General features: G+C 36.5%; 1 protein-coding gene across 1 annotated transcript; it reads left to right on the forward strand.

Moving 5' to 3' along the window:
* The first annotated feature begins 231 nt into the window (after positions 1-231).
* LOC140142699 (uncharacterized) lies at positions 232-11511 on the forward strand. The gene is made up of 10 exons (XM_072164694.1): positions 232-613; positions 1715-1797; positions 3354-3449; positions 4957-5020; positions 5935-6026; positions 6869-6987; positions 7483-7575; positions 8484-8596; positions 9502-9579; positions 10860-11511. Exons 1-10 carry the CDS (start codon positions 455-457, stop codon positions 10986-10988), a joined length of 1026 nt encoding a protein of 341 aa, XP_072020795.1. The 5' UTR covers positions 232-454; the 3' UTR covers positions 10989-11511.
* The last annotated feature ends 6901 nt before the right edge of the window (positions 11512-18412 follow it).

The raw sequence follows: 18412 nt of genomic DNA on the forward strand, positions 1-18412 counted from the left end.
CTCGTTTTACACGCCTACGATGTTTAAACATGTTTAAAAAAAATAAACAGACAATAAATATTCAGCCATTATGATCATACAAAGGATAAACCAAGGGAGTCCCTGGGATTCCCTATTATTTACAATGACCTTCAACATTGAACCCCGGTACAAACAACCTATGACGTCATATCCACCTGCTGCAAGGGAAATCGCTATGAAAGCGCATGTGTAAATGTTAATGCTAATGCACGATCAGCATGTAAGGTCAAGTCAAAAGATGTCAGATTTTTACAGCTAAGGAAGATTGGTGTTTATCTACTAAAATATATGAATACTAAACTACTGATAACGCTGAATTGAAGCTATTAAAGTCAAATACTCGAAATTCAGGAAGTCTTCAGGAGAAACAGCGCTATACTGCAAATTAACAACAAAGCGTGCGTAGGGCTGAGCTCATACAGTCTGCATAAAGATGGCAGCGCAAGTGCTACGGAAAGTGTATACTGGATATGGTTCTATGTTTGGATATGGTTCAATGTTTATAGCACGTAGACCAAGTTCATTATTAGAATGGAACGTCATACAGCAAGTGCAGAAAGGAAATTGTATGATCCCTGCTCTTATAGTACAGGTATGAAATCCGACTGATACTAAATTTATATAGGTAATATTTTAGTATAGATTATTAAATGTTAAAAACTGTATAATGTGTAGGCCTACAACAACTTCCAAATGTCTTTTTAAATCTAAATGTTGGACGTTATTGTACATTAGCTTACATTATTAAACATTTTTTAACATTTATTTTTCTTGGTTATGTACATTTCTTGAATCTTTTTTTAATGCATCCAAAGTTTCCGTGGCCAGTTGGTACTGTTTTAGTTTGTATTTTAGCTATAGAATATTAGAAGTAATAATATAGATATGCATAACAAAAGTTAAAATTGTTATAAAAACAACATGAATAACGAATATATATTTACTAGATTTGTTTTTGAGTCCTGGTATACACAAATTAACATTGTCAAAGAAAAGGTTTCTGGTTCATTTTTGCCAAATGAAAATCATCATCATTGAAATATTTTTATATGGTTCAGCACTATTTTTTTGGATTAAAAAAAAACTTTTATCCTGTTTAGATAGCTAAATAATACTAATCTCCTAGCTAGTTGTAACTGGCAATGAAATTCTCACTGGTAAATTTGTGGAAATAAGGGTAAAAAACATGCGTTTTCAGGGTGTTTTCGTATGCTGTATCAAGCAAGCGCAAAGACTGGTATAAAACTGATTTTAGGTTATGCATTGGAAAGTATGGAAACATATTTTTGAATCTCTAACTCTTTTAGCAGCATTATACTCAAGAATTTTGTTTGTGACTGCAATATTGTAAGAAATTAATGCCAGCATGTTTTGCCCCATTTCCCCTCAAATTGCACAAAATTAAATTTTGACTTTTATTGCCACTTACTGGGCCACTTAGTACTAATTAAAGGATTATGAAACATAATACTTACTCCCCCCTCCAAAAAAAAAGTAATAAATTTTCTTTTCCTGATCATTCACATACTCTGCTCCACCAAGCCATGTGTTATAACCCTTTCCAATCGCCCCTGCTGAAAGTGGTATGTGAAAATAAGATCAGGGAAAGAAAATTTATTGCCCCTGAATAGTGGCTATTTGGGGTGACATTTTTAAGGACATGTCCACACAATGTTTTTCTCATATATTACAGAGTAGTATCCACACAGATGAACGAAAACTATGTTTCCCTCCGCCTGATTATCAACGCCGACCAAAACTTGCACCACATTTTAGGTAAGTTTGTAATATTGAACATCTTTTGAAGGGCTAGGGGTATAGCCAGGGGGGATTTTCAGGGATAAAATGGGAACAGCAAAGAGTAAACTGTCCTTAAAATGATTTTAAAATTTGGCTTTTTTCCCCAACACTAAAATCCTGACTATGCTACTGGGGGAGACCCAATTGATTGATTGATGATAGGGATTGATTGATTGATTGATTAATTGGTTGGTTGATTAATTGATTGATTGGTATTGGTAAATCCTGTAAATCATGTATGATAGATCGATCGATCGATTAACGCGGCTGTGTACTCTAGCCATTGTTTCTTCCTCAAAATTGAGTTTTTATGATATGTTTGTACCTTGTTATGTTTTTTATAAATACAAGGAATGAAAATCCAGATTTGTAAACTCCAACTGCAATATTTTAAGGATTTTATTTCACTATTCCACTCGTGTTTGAAATTGAATAGGAAAGAAAATCTTTTTTGTACCAGCAGGGTACACGCGCGCAACAACTCATCGCGTTGCGTATTGCGCAATTTGTTAACGCACAAATACGCTGACGATACGCGACGCTTATCTGCATGCGCGGCGCATCTTATGGAAAACCACGGAAGCACTGATTTCACAAAAACCTAGTGGTCAAATGGCTCCGCTTTAGCTGATAAAATGTGGGTTTTTCAAGTTCTTTCCCCGATTTAAATATCAAGTTACGAATGGATTTCGCTCAAACTTCTCAAGGAGCTGTGGATTTACCCGATGTCCACGTAATATAAGTTACACAAACGAAAACTGTCGCATTCTCCTGTGAGATTCGATGAAAGTGCAAAATGTGACCACTTTAAACTTCAACGGCCATTATTTCAATGTTCATTTTCTCGGTAAAATGACGATTTAGGTACACGATAACTCAATAAATACAGCATCTATAGGTAAGCAAATATGATCATCGTAAAAAGCATGATCGACTCAAGAAACGGTTTTCTCATTTTTTTATATTTTGGTCTATTTCCGATTTTGGGCATCATTTTGTGCAAATAGGCGTTTTGAATTTTAAAAAGTTCATTTTGATGCCTTATATGGTCAATATCTCAAAAAATAAGGCCAATATCAAAAAAAAAAAAAAACGTTTTTGGAATGGAGCCTCAAGATTGAGCTAAAAACAAAATAAAATATTTTGGAAAGAGTGTTTTTTGTTATGATGTACCTAACAAATATTGCCAAAAACTCACTTTTTGTGATTTTCTTCAAAATTGTTGTTTTTACCCCAAATCTGTATTTATATTAAGATTTATTGATGTCTTGCCTTCATAAAAATGTATACTTTTATATGTTTTATGCTTAATAATTACAAAGTTATTGCACTTGTACTACATGCATGTCTGAGAGTACACAGCCACCTTAATTTGTTGATTGTTTGATTCATTCATTCATTTTCATTCATTCATTTTTTCATTTATTCATTCATGGTTGGATTAATTGATTGATTGATTGATTGGATGGATAGGTGATGAATGGGTGGTTGGATGGATTGATTGATGAAGTGACTGTTATTTTCAATGCCAGGGTTGCCTCGCCAAAGAAGCCAACACAAGGAAGCAAACTATCCAGTAATGCCAGTAAGTCAGATCAAGATATCCGTATGCTGCCTAATCCTGTTTGGTAAGTTGATACAAAACTGGCATTCTATTCAATTTGTTGTCGTTGTGCACGTTAGTATCCATGGAGCTATTAAAGATGGAGAAGCAATAGATTATGTAACGCATTGTTCCTTTGTGCCTATTTGAGTTTCCGACAAGCTATTCATTGAAAGGTACCTATTGTTCATGACAAAAGAATTCCGCCATTAAATCGGTAACTGACCTGACAGCGTATTAACGCTGGGTGCTGTCAATAAGTGATCAAACAAAAGTCGTGTGAAAACCCCTACTTGAACGAAAGGTACTTTTTGTTCTCACAAAGCCCAAGGGTGTGATTGAGTAGCCGAAAGCACAAAAGGCACACTTTAGCCGTCGAAGTACAGTTCGTTATCACAGGCGCTTCATTTAAATAAATTGAATGCTCTTGCTGATCGATTACACATCAGAATGTATTAAGGCTGCCAGGTCTACATGTCTATAGTAGCCTACTGTATAATGGTAACGTATATGTAACATGTTTAACCCCATGAGTACTACCCGCTGATTGGCCAAAAAGAAGTTTTCATCAGCAATTGGACCAATCAGCAACATTGTTAGAATAATTTCACAACACAAAAAAATGGGGTGAATTATTTGCAAAGCTCCATTCTGATTGGTGATTAAAGTGAAGAAATTGCGTAATAGACCAATCAGAGGCAATGTTAGATCGGCAGGTAGTGTTCAGGGGGTTAAGCATTAGGCCTATGAATGTTTTTCACAAATTTCCATTTCCAATTTTATTTCAAGAAGGAGAAGGGCATGGAAACAGTGGCGTACCAGGGGGGGGGGGGTCAGCTTTCCCTGTGAAAAGACTTGGGATTGGATCAGAGGATGATTTAAGGAAGCCCCATCATGCACTGTAAATGTGTTATCACTAGAGTTTCAACTGCCACTTTACTTTTCAAATCCCATTGAACTCTGTGCAAAAGATGTTGTTTTAGAATTGCCCGTGTGTCGTCATTATTTGGTCGATTTCAGATCTAAAGTGATGTATGCATGAATGATAATTCACACCTTCTGTAGATAACATAAAATGTGAAATCGACCAACTTTTTGAAGGTGTATTTATTGTAAATATATCTGTCCAAATTCAAATTTAACCATGCACGTGTGTATGCAGTGGGCGAGCAGTGGTGTCATGTTTACGCACACAGCTGTGCTAACCGCAAGACTTGCTGGGAAGTGCTTAAATCATCCTCTGGGATTGGATGAGGGAGGCAGGGAGAGAAGGGGATATGGAGAATGAGAGGAGCTTGGAGGAAGAGAGAAAGGGAAATAAGAGAAAAAAGAGGGGCAAAGTGAATTTCAGTTCGGGGGGCAAAATCAACTAATTTTGGGGAAAATTGCTGTAAAAAGTGGACATTTTCGCAATTTTGGGTTTTTACTGGGGGGAAACAGGGGGCAAGAGTTCTGACTGGGGGGGTCATGGTGCCGCCACTACTTTTCTGATGATTCTCTGTCAATTGCATTAATTGTCTTCTTACATACAGGGAGGATGTAGAATTACATGGTGTTTCTATAGAGCACAGGAAACCAAACAACTTTGTTGATAGGGTAAGGAAAAAACTTTCTTTCTTGGAAATGTATCATTTATTAACTGCAGGGCTGTCGCTAGACCAGTCTGAGTTGGGAGTTGTCGAATGAAATTGTGAACCCCAGATTGTTTCCCCCACAAAATAATTTTCAACAGTAACTTTACTGTAGTGACATTACCCGGTGACATTAGCACCACAATAGAGGTTATCCGTGTTATATAATCCTACATGTATCAGCGACTGCTATACCTTGTTTAGGACTTTCAAAAGAAGTACCTGCATGTGCAACCAATGCCAACCATGACTGTTTCAAAGTAGCCCACCAAAGTCATGCAGGTAACTCCGATGTCGTGCATTGAATTGGTTTGAATGATGAATACTACGGGAACCAGCACCTTTTGTTAGAAGTCACGCATGAGTAAAATGGATAACCTCTACGCTCAGGAATGAAAAAATGTAAAAAATATGGGGTCATTGGGTGAGAACATGCCCTTTTTTTAAATGGAACCTTTGGGTGAGCCACAGAAACCTCGAACATTGAATTTCTAATTCTAAATGGCTTCAAATTTCTTTGTTTTTTCAAAATAAGTAACAAAATCAGTGATAAATGAAATTTGCTGTTCAGGGTCTTCGGGTGACAGAGCATGTGTTCGTAAAACAATATGGGGTCTTTGGGTGACAGCAACGCTGAAAAAGGGGGGCCTTAACAATAACACCAGTTATCACCTCCAAAGTGGGAGTGCCCCCGGATTGTATTTTATTGTACAGTATACAAGCATTCTTGACAAAATCACTTTAGGACTATAGATAATAGCCATGGATGAAAATCTAAGTCTCTCTTCAAAAAAACGGGGAATGGTTGCAAATTGTGTTTTCTTTTTCTTCTTTTGGTCCTGGGTGTCTATTTTTGTAACATTTTCATTATTTCCTCAGATGGCATACTTCTGTGTACAAATGCTGAAGTTCAAGGTCAACCTATTTTCTGGATTTTACAGAGGGAAGCCTACAGAACAGAAATGGCTAAGGTCAGTTTGCTTGCTTCTTGTTTTCAAGCTTATTTGAGGGGGGAGAGGGGTAATGTCCGTTAGTTTGTGTTATTTCAATAAAAATCACTAATTTAATTATTAGATTACTATTAAATTATTTTAATGTAAATCACTAAGAAATACAAAATTGCTTATAGTGACTTACATGACCCAAATATTCCTTGTTGAAGTCCCGGGGTTGAAATTAGAAGAACAAGTGCCATTAAATTGTGGCTTGCTTTGTGCTCTTTTGAAAGAGCAAAAACAAGAAAAACACCCTGCATGTTTATCAGTACAAGTTACAACCCAGTACAATTCAGGCCACCTAATGAAAACTATTGACATAATTTATGTTGCCATTTTAAAAATATCCATAAATAATTTTTTTAAATTAATAAATTTGGGGAAAGCGAGTCAGTAGGGAGAGCCAGTTGTTCCCCCACCTTGCACCGCTGGAGTCCCGTGTTCAAGCCCTGGCCATGCCCAAGGCCCGGACCAAGGAATGTATCTGCATTTGGTTTATCCCGATCCATGCTCACTCTCACAGGCTTTATCTGGGATCTCTGATTTCCTCCTGCTTTCAAAAGCATTAGTTGTTTGGATATCAAAAATTTGCTTCGCCCAATGGAATGTGGGGAGCTGCATAGATAATTGTTGGATGTTACAATCTAAGTGCGGATTGGTTTGCGCAGGATTCGGCTGCAACCGGCCTAGTTGATGCGATCTGTTGTGATTCACCAATGACAGCGAAATTACAGGGCTTTAAATCTCGGGTTTGAATCCTTTGTAAAAATGTGCTACATCAATCCAAATTTATTTATTAACTCTGTTTTTCCTATCAGGAGAATTATTTTGATAGAAAGTTTTTCAGCAGTACCAGGATGGGTGGCTGCAATGACCAGGCACATGAAATCCTTCCATAAAATACAGAAAGATCATGGCTGGTTACACACATTTCTTGGTACGTATTTTCCGGGCACTCATCTTTAATTTTGGTATTGAGTACAGCATGAAGTAATAGCTAGTAATGAACTGGAGGTCATGAGAACTGAACAAAATGCCGAATTTGAGTCTTGAGAACGGATGTTTAGAAAAATGTGCTTCTGGAGTACATTTTGTTTTGCAATTGTTTGGGGTCTTGGAACTGAATTTTTGCTGAATTAATTTGAGGCTATAGAGCTGAAAAAATGTTTGACTTGGGAATTGACATTTTGAGCTAGGGTCTTAAGAAGTCTAGAACTGAACCATGCCTCCAGCTGGGGTTATAAAAACTGCAAGAGAGGGGCAAATGGGGTCTTTATGTTAATGTATGTGATGGGTTGCCAGTTTGAAGAAGCCATTAGTGAATTGGTGAAACTTCACTAAAATAAGAGTATAGATCTTCATTTTATTTGGAATTGCAAATAAGAACAAAAAAAAAAAAACAAATTTTTTATACTTTGCTTTTTATCGGCAGAGGAATCAGAGAATGAGCGCATGCATCTGATGACTGCCTTTGAAATCCGTCAGCCTGGTGGGTGGTATAGATTTGGTGTACTGGCAGCACAAGGTAAATAGCAGCATTAATGTGCTATTCTGGTTGAAAACCATACACCCCCTGTGGAAGGCATGACTTTAATCTCTCACACAGAGGGTGTAGATTTCAATTGGAGTCGCCCATTCATGTCACCCTATTTGAAATTCACACACCCTGTGTGGAAAATGAAGGTCATGTCTTCTAAAAGGGGTGTATGGATTTCTTCTGGAATAGCCAAACTTTTAAATACTGTCAGTCAGAATTAATAGGTAAATTTTCACGGGAAAATTTTCTGGACACGTGACACCCATGGACGCAGACATATTAGCATTATGGAATGTGACCCCGAGCACAGCGGGTGTTCTTCCAATGTATTTGAATAGGAAGAATTCTTCCTTTGAGGCAAAATAAGTTACTTGTCGCAAGTTAATAATGTTATGGTAAGAGTTTCCGTAGATAAATATTTTTTCCGTGAGATAGATATTTTTGAAATTACGTTTTGATGATATTGTGAAAAATTAAGATAACATAATATTCAATAAATTTGCAATGCACAAATTTCTATCAAAATTGCAAAAATACTATTCCAATTCAAAATTACTAAGACTTGAATAGCGAGGTCACCGCCGGGGGTCAGAGATCAGGCTCGAGGTTACACTCACATTGATACGCATTGGTCACGTGTCCAGAAAATTTTCCCGTGAAAATATACCTATTAATGTTGACTGACTGTGGCTTGGTTCAAATATTTGGTAATTTCCTTCAGTAAGTTGCAAATACTTCCTTAAAATCAGTATCAGCACTACAGGGACCCCCAATATTTTTATTGTTTCCCCCAAAATAATGAAAATAGGTTGATTCCCCCCCCCATTACCCCAAACAAAAATTCCTGGCACCGCCAGTGCCTAAAATACTTTTAAATCTGTTTCTCATACATGCAGGCGTATATGTGAGTGTGTTCTTCATTAGTTATCTCATCTCACCAAGATTCTGTCATAGATTTGTGGGTTATAAAGAAGAGGAGGCCGTCAAAGTATACACACAACTTATCAAGGTAGGCAAAGACATGTACATACATGAGGCACATAGCCCGGGGCACATAGGTGGCAGAACTTAGGCAAAAAAATTGTTGTATTGGAGGAACCCACTCTACCCTAGGGCCCTACAGCAGTGGCGTACCGTGGCCGCTCCTATCCCGGGGGCTAAAGAATATCACATTTTGCCATCCCTTCCTCAACAGCCCGAAAAGGTTGACCCAATTTTTTTTTGGTGGTTTTGCCGCCCCTCTGTTTTTGCCGCCCCTACTTTGACCCCGGGGGCTGGCACCCCCAAAGCCCCCCCCCCCCCAAAAAAATATGCGCATGTACAGGGTGTCCCTGAAACAATTGTATCGTTGGAAACTGATTTTTTTTTTGTATTTTAACGCATAAACCAAACATAACTAATTAACTGATGTGGTTGAGGAATATACTTTTTGACAATTGACCGCTCCGTTTTTGAAATAAAAGAATTTTACGAAACTACCTCATTTTAAGCCCGTTCCACAGAGTCAAATATCTGTCAATGACAATAGACGCCTCATGCGCTAATGATGCGCAGTGATTAGCACTCCGAATACAGATCATCGATTGATATTTGAATCTGTGGAAAGGTTTGAAAATGAGAGAGTTTCGTAAAATTCTTATATTTCACAAAAAATCAGAAAAATCTTAGTCTGAATGTACAATTTGTCTTCATCAAGTTCTGAACTTTTTTACCCTTTGAAGGAGGGATTAAAAGTAATCCCTCATGCATCTATATTCTATTATTTTTATATTAATATAAGTTAATATTAATGTTTTATCATTTTTATATTAATATAAGTTAATATTAATGTTTTATCATTTTTATATTAATATAAGTTAATATTAATGTTTTATCATTTTTATATTAATATAAGTTAATAATGTTTTTATTCAGGAAATCGATGCAGGTGACTTGCCCCTGTGGTCTAGGAAGCCTGCCCCAGACCTGGCTATACACTACTGGCATCTTCCTGTAAGTTACTCAAACCAATACAATGAAGCCTTAGCCCTATAAAATGCTCATTGCATTTACCGTAAACTCATACACAAGAACATTTGATGTTATTTATACTCCTCTTCCAAGATCATTACAGATGGGTGGGTGAGAGAGGATAAGCATTGTGAAGTAGTCCGACGAGTAGGACCTGTTTTTTTCTTAGTTTACCAACTATACTCTAACTCTGATCGCTCAAGAAAGATTAACCACAAAAATCCACTAACCGCCCACCCGAAAATTTTGGGGCGGCGCGGTCACTGGACTTTCACGATTCGTCTTTCTTGTGCCATGTGAGATAGTGATATGTGTATAGTCTGGTAACTTAGAAAAAAAGGTCCTACTCGTCGGACTATTGTGAAGTAACCATACATTTAGAGGACTCATTCATCTTTAATATAGTGTGATGAAATGTTTTCTGCTTGCTCCCAGATGAAGCAATTAAATATTACAGCAAATGCCGGGGGGGGGTACTCACATGTAAAGGTGGTACAGGTATGTGTGGCGGTCAAGGGTCCCTTTTACAGGCTCTCCAGCAATTCCAGCGATCTGCTCCAATTCTTTGAGCCTCATATTCTGACAATTGTAGCTTAAATTTGGAAACAATTTGAAATTTTTTAGCTACACAGCCTATAAATTTCAGTTCATTAAGCCCCTATTTTGCCCGAAGATCAGTTCTTTGTTCCCAAAGTTCAAGTTCAGCACTCAGCGCCGCACACCTCTACCAAAATTTAAGTTGAGTGCCCCCCCGAGAAAATGCTGTTATTACAATGTGACAAAAAATGTTGTGTAATGCACTACTTTGGTAGAGATAGACTGTTATGTGAATAACTTAATTTCTATACTATGCTTCTAATAATCAGTATTGTCTTTGTAAATATCCTTCAGGGAGGGGGGTCCAAGCATTTTTCGTGGCGTATTAGCGCTGGCTGTCTGAGGGGGAAAAGATTTTTTTTTAATTGACAGTGAGCATCATCTTGGCCCTCTGTTACCGATACAATTGTGTCCAAACATTTGTAATTTGACACTATTTAACCCAAAATAAAGGTGAAATTGTGTGTTTTACCTGGCCAGTTTTCAATTTTAACTATATGGGGGAATTAGGAGTTTCGAAGTCCCTGCTAAACAAAAACACACTGGTAATAATTATTGTACTATAACATGAACTATAATATTTCTAATCTATTTACTAAATACTTATTAATTAAGCAATGATCATGTTTTTTTAAAGACACTTCTTGTTTTAAAATCTTCTCCAGGCTGATGCAAGAATACGAGATGTGATTCTGGCCATGCGTGCCGATGAAGCTCACCATAGAGATGTGAACCATACTTTTAGCGACATAAGACTTGAACAGGATCCATATCCACACACACAAAGCCGTTGAGGCTACACTTAGGCAATTCAATCAGGAGGAGGGCTACTCAAATAATGTACTGCCAGTGGTATAGCCAGAGAGGGGGGAGCTTATCAAGCATCATCCCCCTTTCTGTGTGGGATGCTGGATCTACTTTTAGGCCATTTTTGACAATATTTGACCATTTTTGTCAAATTTCCCCCCTGAAAGTCATTGTGCCCCTCCAGAAAAAAAAAAAACCTATGTATGCGAGACAGGTGACCAAAAAGCAAGTGAAAGGATTAGATCAGTGAATATATCTTCCCATTTCTTCCATTTCAATTTTCTGTACTGATTTGCTACTATTGTGCAACATGAGTCAATAGTGACAAAATGTACCTCAATGAACAGAACACATCCGGATCTTGCAAAATATGTTTATTAATGACAATCAACGCATGTGTAGCCAGTCTATTCTTAACATGAAAACAAAGGGAACCTGTACAAAGTAATAGGAGTGTTATTTGATGTAATGAGGTGATGCATAATGTTGCAAAGGATTCTGGGAAGGGTATTACTATTAGGTATCTTCTCTGGGGTTGGGTTGGATATGCTATTGGGCCAAAAGCATACATGTATGTGTTTTAACAAAACAACTATGAAAACAGCTAGTTTTTGTGTAAAGCTGAATGTAAATTCACTTCCCTTAGCCCAAAGGTCAGGATGAAACTTCCCTTACAGGTGTTGTGAAGACATTTGGTATGACAGGTGCACATTACCATACATGACTCCCTCACCCCCTCACCCCCCCATGGATTTGACCAGATCCAAATAATCATCATGATTCAGTGTTTGTTTTTTCAGAGATGACTGAACATGACTTTCAAATACTGAAATATACCTGATTTTGAGCTTTTTAATGGAAATAGAACTATTCCACTGATAATGACATTCCTGCTAGCAAATATAATATATATAGCTAATTATATTTTATGACATGCAAATTGTATAAAATTACTAAAAATATATGTACTCATATATGTAAAATGATAGCACCTCTCCCTCAGAGACCAAAACACTTTTGATGGGATAAAAAAATAGTGAAATCGGGGAAGAGGTACCATAATAATGAAAAGACAAAGTTTCAAAATTTTAAAAATTAAAAAAATTAAAGAATTGTACATTTTTATGACTATATTTGGAATTAGTCTTGGTCCCAGCCGATTTGTGCTCCATTGTCACTAAACAAACCGTCTGGCGACAACCTCATAGTAAGCCTTTTCTGATTGGCCAATCATCATCATCATCATAAAATGTTAAGATGAAAATTGGCTGCCAATCAGCGCTGGGCTTGGTATTAGACGATTGGCGCCTCAGTGGCTAGTAAGCTAGCGTATATTTTGCGTTTGCTGTACGGTATCTACAAATAGTGAGGGCCTATGATGTTTAGTGTCACTTACACAAGTCACGTCCTATAGCTAACTGAAAGCAGTTTTTTTGGAAATTCATTAACCAATCAGCGATCGTCATTTCATGTGTTGTCGTCAGACGCTTTGATTTATAGAGACGGGGGAACACATACCGGCTGGAACCAAGACAAATTTGGAATTAGCATGGAATATGCAATAAAATGAGTACAATCAAACATAGTATTGGTTCAGTGGTTCTTGAGATAGCTTGTGATATTTTGAGAAAAAAATCTCAAATTATTGGACTTATGGCCAGCATGCAGAGCAGTAAGCTTTTTCTTGAAAAGAAATATTTCTCACCAGAGGTATCTTAATTGTTTTATATTTTGTAATTATTGATATATGAAATATAATGTGTATAGTCAAATATAAATGTGTATCATGGTCAGAAATAAATTGTAAAACAAAAACAAAATGTTGTTAAATCTTTGAAGGGTTTGTATTTATCGAAAATCTAAACAGATTATATAGTCTTGTTTCTGCAAATGCCAGAAATAATTGGTGTATTTAAACTTGAGCATTACATAATTAGCACTTACCACACGCTGCATGCACTTGCACTTCAATCAAAGCTATATAGTTGTGGGCAGGGTCTTAGCTAGCCACCTGTCTGGCCATCATTTTAGACAGGGCCAGTTTGCTCCTGGGACGGGCAAAATTAATGCCTTTGACAGATCCTATATTGTAAATTGTATGTTTTGAGAAGCTAATTGCCCTTTTTAGTAGACCAAGGCCATATCAGCACATATTTGAACTCTTTGAACACCCCAAATGGGCTATAGATGTCAGGTAAATTAGGACAGGCAATTTTATTCAAATGACGGGCAACCCTCAATTTCTAGCTAAGACCCTGGTTGTGGGCGCACATCATAATCTGCCATTTTACCCTCCATGTGTGAAGTATTAAGCTGGCCACGTCCAGAATCATTAATATCGACTGCTCATACATACATCTTTTTTTTTTTAAGAGGGAATATAATGACTGATCAGTGCCAGAAGTGGGTAGATACAATAGCTACCCTGTGAACATCTGGCAATTTACACAGTATATTGTACTCTTCTACACATGGCAGCTATTGCACTAAACCCACTTCTGGCACTGATCAGTCGATATATTCCCTCTTTAGGTTAACAAAAAAATAATGAGATATGTTCTCATAAAATGAGCAGAAAGTCACCAGGGAAGAAAAGGAGATATGGTTTATTGTATGTACAGAAACGAAAGAATTCTCTGAAAAGTTATAAAATAAACAAAATTATTATAATGGAAAAGTGTAAATTTTCACGGCATATTCAATACAGCTACCTCAAAAATAAAAATGCACATACGTGACATGATCAAGGGGAATGTGTCACATGTCAGGAGTTTTCAATTAGAAATTTTTCACATCATTTTCTGGAATTTTATGAATGCTTTATTTTGATGCAAACTCCATGAAAATCAGACATCAGGTTACCGAGTTATGCGCCATTTATCAATGGCTGATATATAATAAAGCAAAAGCATTTGAACACTGTTTTGCCAATATCTAAAAAACAATATTTGCGACATCCGACTCATTCCCTTGATCATGTCACAAATATGTTCTTTTATGGATTGGATAGCGAAGTAGTTTACAATGCAACAAAATTACATCAATTATGTGATGTGATCAAGCAAAATCAGTCAGAACTCAAGAAATATTAAATTTTCAGTTTCTTAGAGGATAGTAAAAAGCATTTACAAAGCTGCATTTTGCAGAAAACCCCATTGAAATTGAAAATCAGTTCGAAAGATATATGAGCAATTAAAGAGTTTCCAAAACAACAGGAAACGAAAGGAAATATTTCCTTTGTTTGGCTATATCTCAAAATCAATATTTCCGAGTTCCGACTGATTTTGCTTGATCACATCAATGACAGAGTGTAATTTCAAAATTGACAGGTTTAGCTTCAAATGAGCTACTAATAGACACGGGCCACACGGCAAAACATCCTGAACTGAAAGTCTACAATTCGCCATCGAAGTGATGTAATAATCGGATTAACTAACATAGCAATAGGGGGAAACAATTTTTGATTACATTGCGCTGCACTAGTACGTTCACGCTGTACCTCTGCATTGAACCATATCATGTCGATCACTCGCACCTGTAAGATTAGTATCTTTGAAAAGAGCGGTATTGTATTCAATCTATAATTGCAGACATACACAGGTGATGAGTGCAATCTGCTTGCAGTGCAGCATGATATATTCAAAAATTGTTTTCACCTATTGCTATGGTAATTAATCTGATTATTCCATCACTTTGATGGCGAATATCCTTGTTTCGAAAGGTGTGGGCGAAAAGTATGAAGTAGCATTAAATACTAATTTTGTCTTCTCTAAAATCTTTTCCTTTTGTCACCATATTCTGATGTTCCCTATCGAATACTATGTCACTAGTCCTCATTTAAACAAAATTCTGCTCTCTGTAAGGTACCACAGGGCAGTTCACATGATAATGCAATAAAACAGGTGATAGGTATGAATGGTTGTGGAATCGAACTAGACACCTGTCCAGGCAAAGGGTCACTCTGTCACTTAACTTGGAACCAACACATATGCGATTTTAATTGTTATACCGTTCTGGTTGAGTTTATTCGATAGGATCTATAGGTGTCACAAATCAATATGCTGAACAATACTTTTCTTCTGTAGAACTTGGTATGTTCTTATTTTGACAGAAACTGCCCACCAATTTAACAATACATTTTTGTCCACAGTATAAAATGTAAAATCAAACACATGCTTGTTTTGTTATATCTTGTAATTTATTTTTGACATTAAAATATCACAAACACAGAACTATAAATATTTGACTGCAAGTGTTTCATTTTCTTGCGATCCAAGTATATGTATTACTAATTTTTATCACATAATTTATGTTACCAAATCAAGAAAGGTAACATTTTGTCAAGTTTGAAATCAACTAGCATGAGTCTTAAGGACAATGTTTTTCATGAGACCTATAAATTTAAAACTGTCAACAGCACCACAGTGGAATATTCATAACCTCATGAATAAACGTAATATATGCGATCCAATCAATTATATTTATTTGCCAAACCGCTAACGTAAAACACAGTTACTAATATTCATTCATAACCTCATTAATAAACGCGATGCGTGCGATCCAATCATATTTTATTATTTGCGAAAACGCGAACGCAAATCGAGGTCATTAATATCTCACAATTGACCGCAAAATGCGTAATTGTTCCAATGTCGCACACAATTGACTTCTGCGTGCGCGGTATTGTGTATTGGCTGCCGTATTTGGATTATGCGCTACCATATTTGCACAGATTGTGATACGCACTTTTGTTATTGGTCGTTCTGTTTTAGCCTGATCGATTTTTGGCAAGGGAAGATGTAAAAATCATCTATTTTATAAACTTTTGAGCAAAATTTTGTGTTATTTTGTAAGGTGAAGAGATTAAAGTGACGGTTATGAATGAGGTTAATTAATAACTTTGCATCGGTAATATGTCGGGCATTGTGAAAAATCTAAACATTTTGCTTTGGACCTCGGAAAATCCCTCGGGGCTATGCCCCTCGGGATATTCCTCGGTTCCAAAGGCAAAATGTTTAGATTTTTCACAATGCGCTCCAAATAACCGATGCGCAGTTATTAACCTCTAAACAATCACCTCCACGCTGTCAGTGTAAATATTAGTAATCTTCGTGTGCGCTCTGTTGAATGTAAAACTGTGCGCGCGCTGATCGCTGTATTTGGATTGTGCGCTACTTGTTTGCACAGATTGTGATTCACACTTCTGTAATTGGTTGTACTGTTATAACAAAATGTAAAAAAAAATATTTTTACAAACTTTTGAGGAAACCTTTGCATTATTTTTTAAAGTGAAGAGAAGAAAGTGACATTTTTCACAATGCCCTCCAAATAACGCTGCACAGTTATTAACCTCTAAATAAACACCTCTAGGTCTATATTCGACCTTAAATTGTGACACGATCTGGTCCATGGGGGCCAAAGGAGGCATTTTTGAAAATTGAGTTACTGTAATTATAACTTTATACATATAATAGGCTATCATTTACTGAAAACACCAAAGGTCTAGCATACTTGGTTCTAAAGTTACAAAGTTTTTTGATGCCTATTTCTTATGTATTGTACTGTTTTTTTACTCCATATTTTTACCTTGATCTCAGATTTTCAAATTTGCCGCCTTTGGCCCCATGGACCAGATCGTGTCACAATTAGAGACAATTAAGTCGGTTATTTTCAGGGTGGCTTATTAAAATTACAAAAAGTTACAAATAGAATTTGTATGCATAAACATTCAAAATACAGTGTATTTGATGTTAAAATCATCATAGATGGTTTAGGAGGTAATTTTATTTACACATTTGATGGAATTGGTGCACTAAAAAGGGGGCGCCGCCGCTGAGAGAGTTGACGCTCAAAAAATCGGTAAGGGTGCTTATTAAGGGAGGGCACTAAATTAGGTTGAATATGGTAGTCACTAAAAGTCTCTCAATCAACATGAATTTGGAATGTGATTTATCCTGTTCCTTTTGTCAAGTCATATTAGGATCAAATGATTCTTTCAAAATTATTTTACCTCACACATAACTCATCTCTTCCATATAATACCCTCTTCTTTCGATTATTAAACACTGCCAAAATACAAAACATTACCACAATGTGTACTACATTTATAATAACAAAACACAATTCAATCCCTTGGTGAGATAACACTATTTTCCACAATCCCAAGTACTGTCATTTTCATTGGTGAAGAACAAGACCTAACATCGGCAATTTGTCGACAAAGCAATACATTAATAAAGTCCAAATATTAATTTCAGAGACTATATTATGCGTCGTTTATTCAAAATATTTCTGTCAATTATACGTAATCATATCAGTAACTTAAACTTACCATTACACAATGAAGTCTATTAATCCACCCTATCATTGTCATCTTGTGCTCAATTATTACTTATTTATTTCATGGTAAAAATTGTAATCTTAAAGGAGTATTTTGTGATCCTAGCAGTCTCTTTGACATTTTTCAGTAGATTTCCACGAAAAAAGCTTATTCCCAAATTACAGTTGATTACGATTTGCTTTTTCGAGTAATGCATGATTATGTGTATTACACTGCTCCATAGACAATGCGTTGTAATTTCGTTCTGGTATAGCAGAACGAAATTCAAATTTTACGATATTTTTGCGAAACAAATTAATTTGCATGAAATATTTGGTACCTAAACATAATGTAGCCAGAGGTTTCCAGTGGTATAAAAATCTCAACTTTTTTTGAGAAAAGTGGGGGGGATGAGGCTGTGGATCATGAAATGCCCTTTTAAGCTTAGCTCTAATATTTTTAATAACTAATCTTTGTTGACAATTAGTCCATGCTTGTTGACAATCTGTAAAATTGCTTTGTTGACAATATTGTGGACAACAGCCTTGTCGACAACGGCCCTACTATTTATGTTAAAACCATGGTAATTAAATGTAAATTATTAAGGATGTCCCAATAAGATACACGTACCAATACAATATTATGAATGCGCAGTTGACAAGTTTCCAGAGCAATGTGTCAAAAGGTTTTTAGTACCGGCACCTGTCATGTGTGCATACCAGCCTCAAACCAGCAGCTAGGCCCAGAGTTATTCGCTTTACTTGATGATCCGGGTAGCATATTCTTAACATTTTGTTCTGTACTTAGCATGCACTGACGTTTCAAGATATTCCATTCCTTTGTTTTGATAATTGGTGTCATCAGTGTCAACCTTACAACAGATCAGTGCTGTACGGTGCGACCATTTTAGGCGCATTGGCGACTAGATTTTTGCTGATGGCGACTAAATATTCAATCCCTGGCGCCAATGGCGACCAACTGCTGAAGCTTTTAATCGCCAAAAACAAAACATGTATGTAATGTAGCATTCAAGAGTACGAATGTATGCTATTAATATGCATTTATCATCATGTCTCAATGGGGACTTCCTGG

The sequence above is a fragment of the Amphiura filiformis genome, chromosome 20 (genome assembly GCF_039555335.1).
Source record: "Amphiura filiformis chromosome 20, Afil_fr2py, whole genome shotgun sequence".
Taxonomy (NCBI): domain Eukaryota; kingdom Metazoa; phylum Echinodermata; class Ophiuroidea; order Amphilepidida; family Amphiuridae; genus Amphiura; species Amphiura filiformis.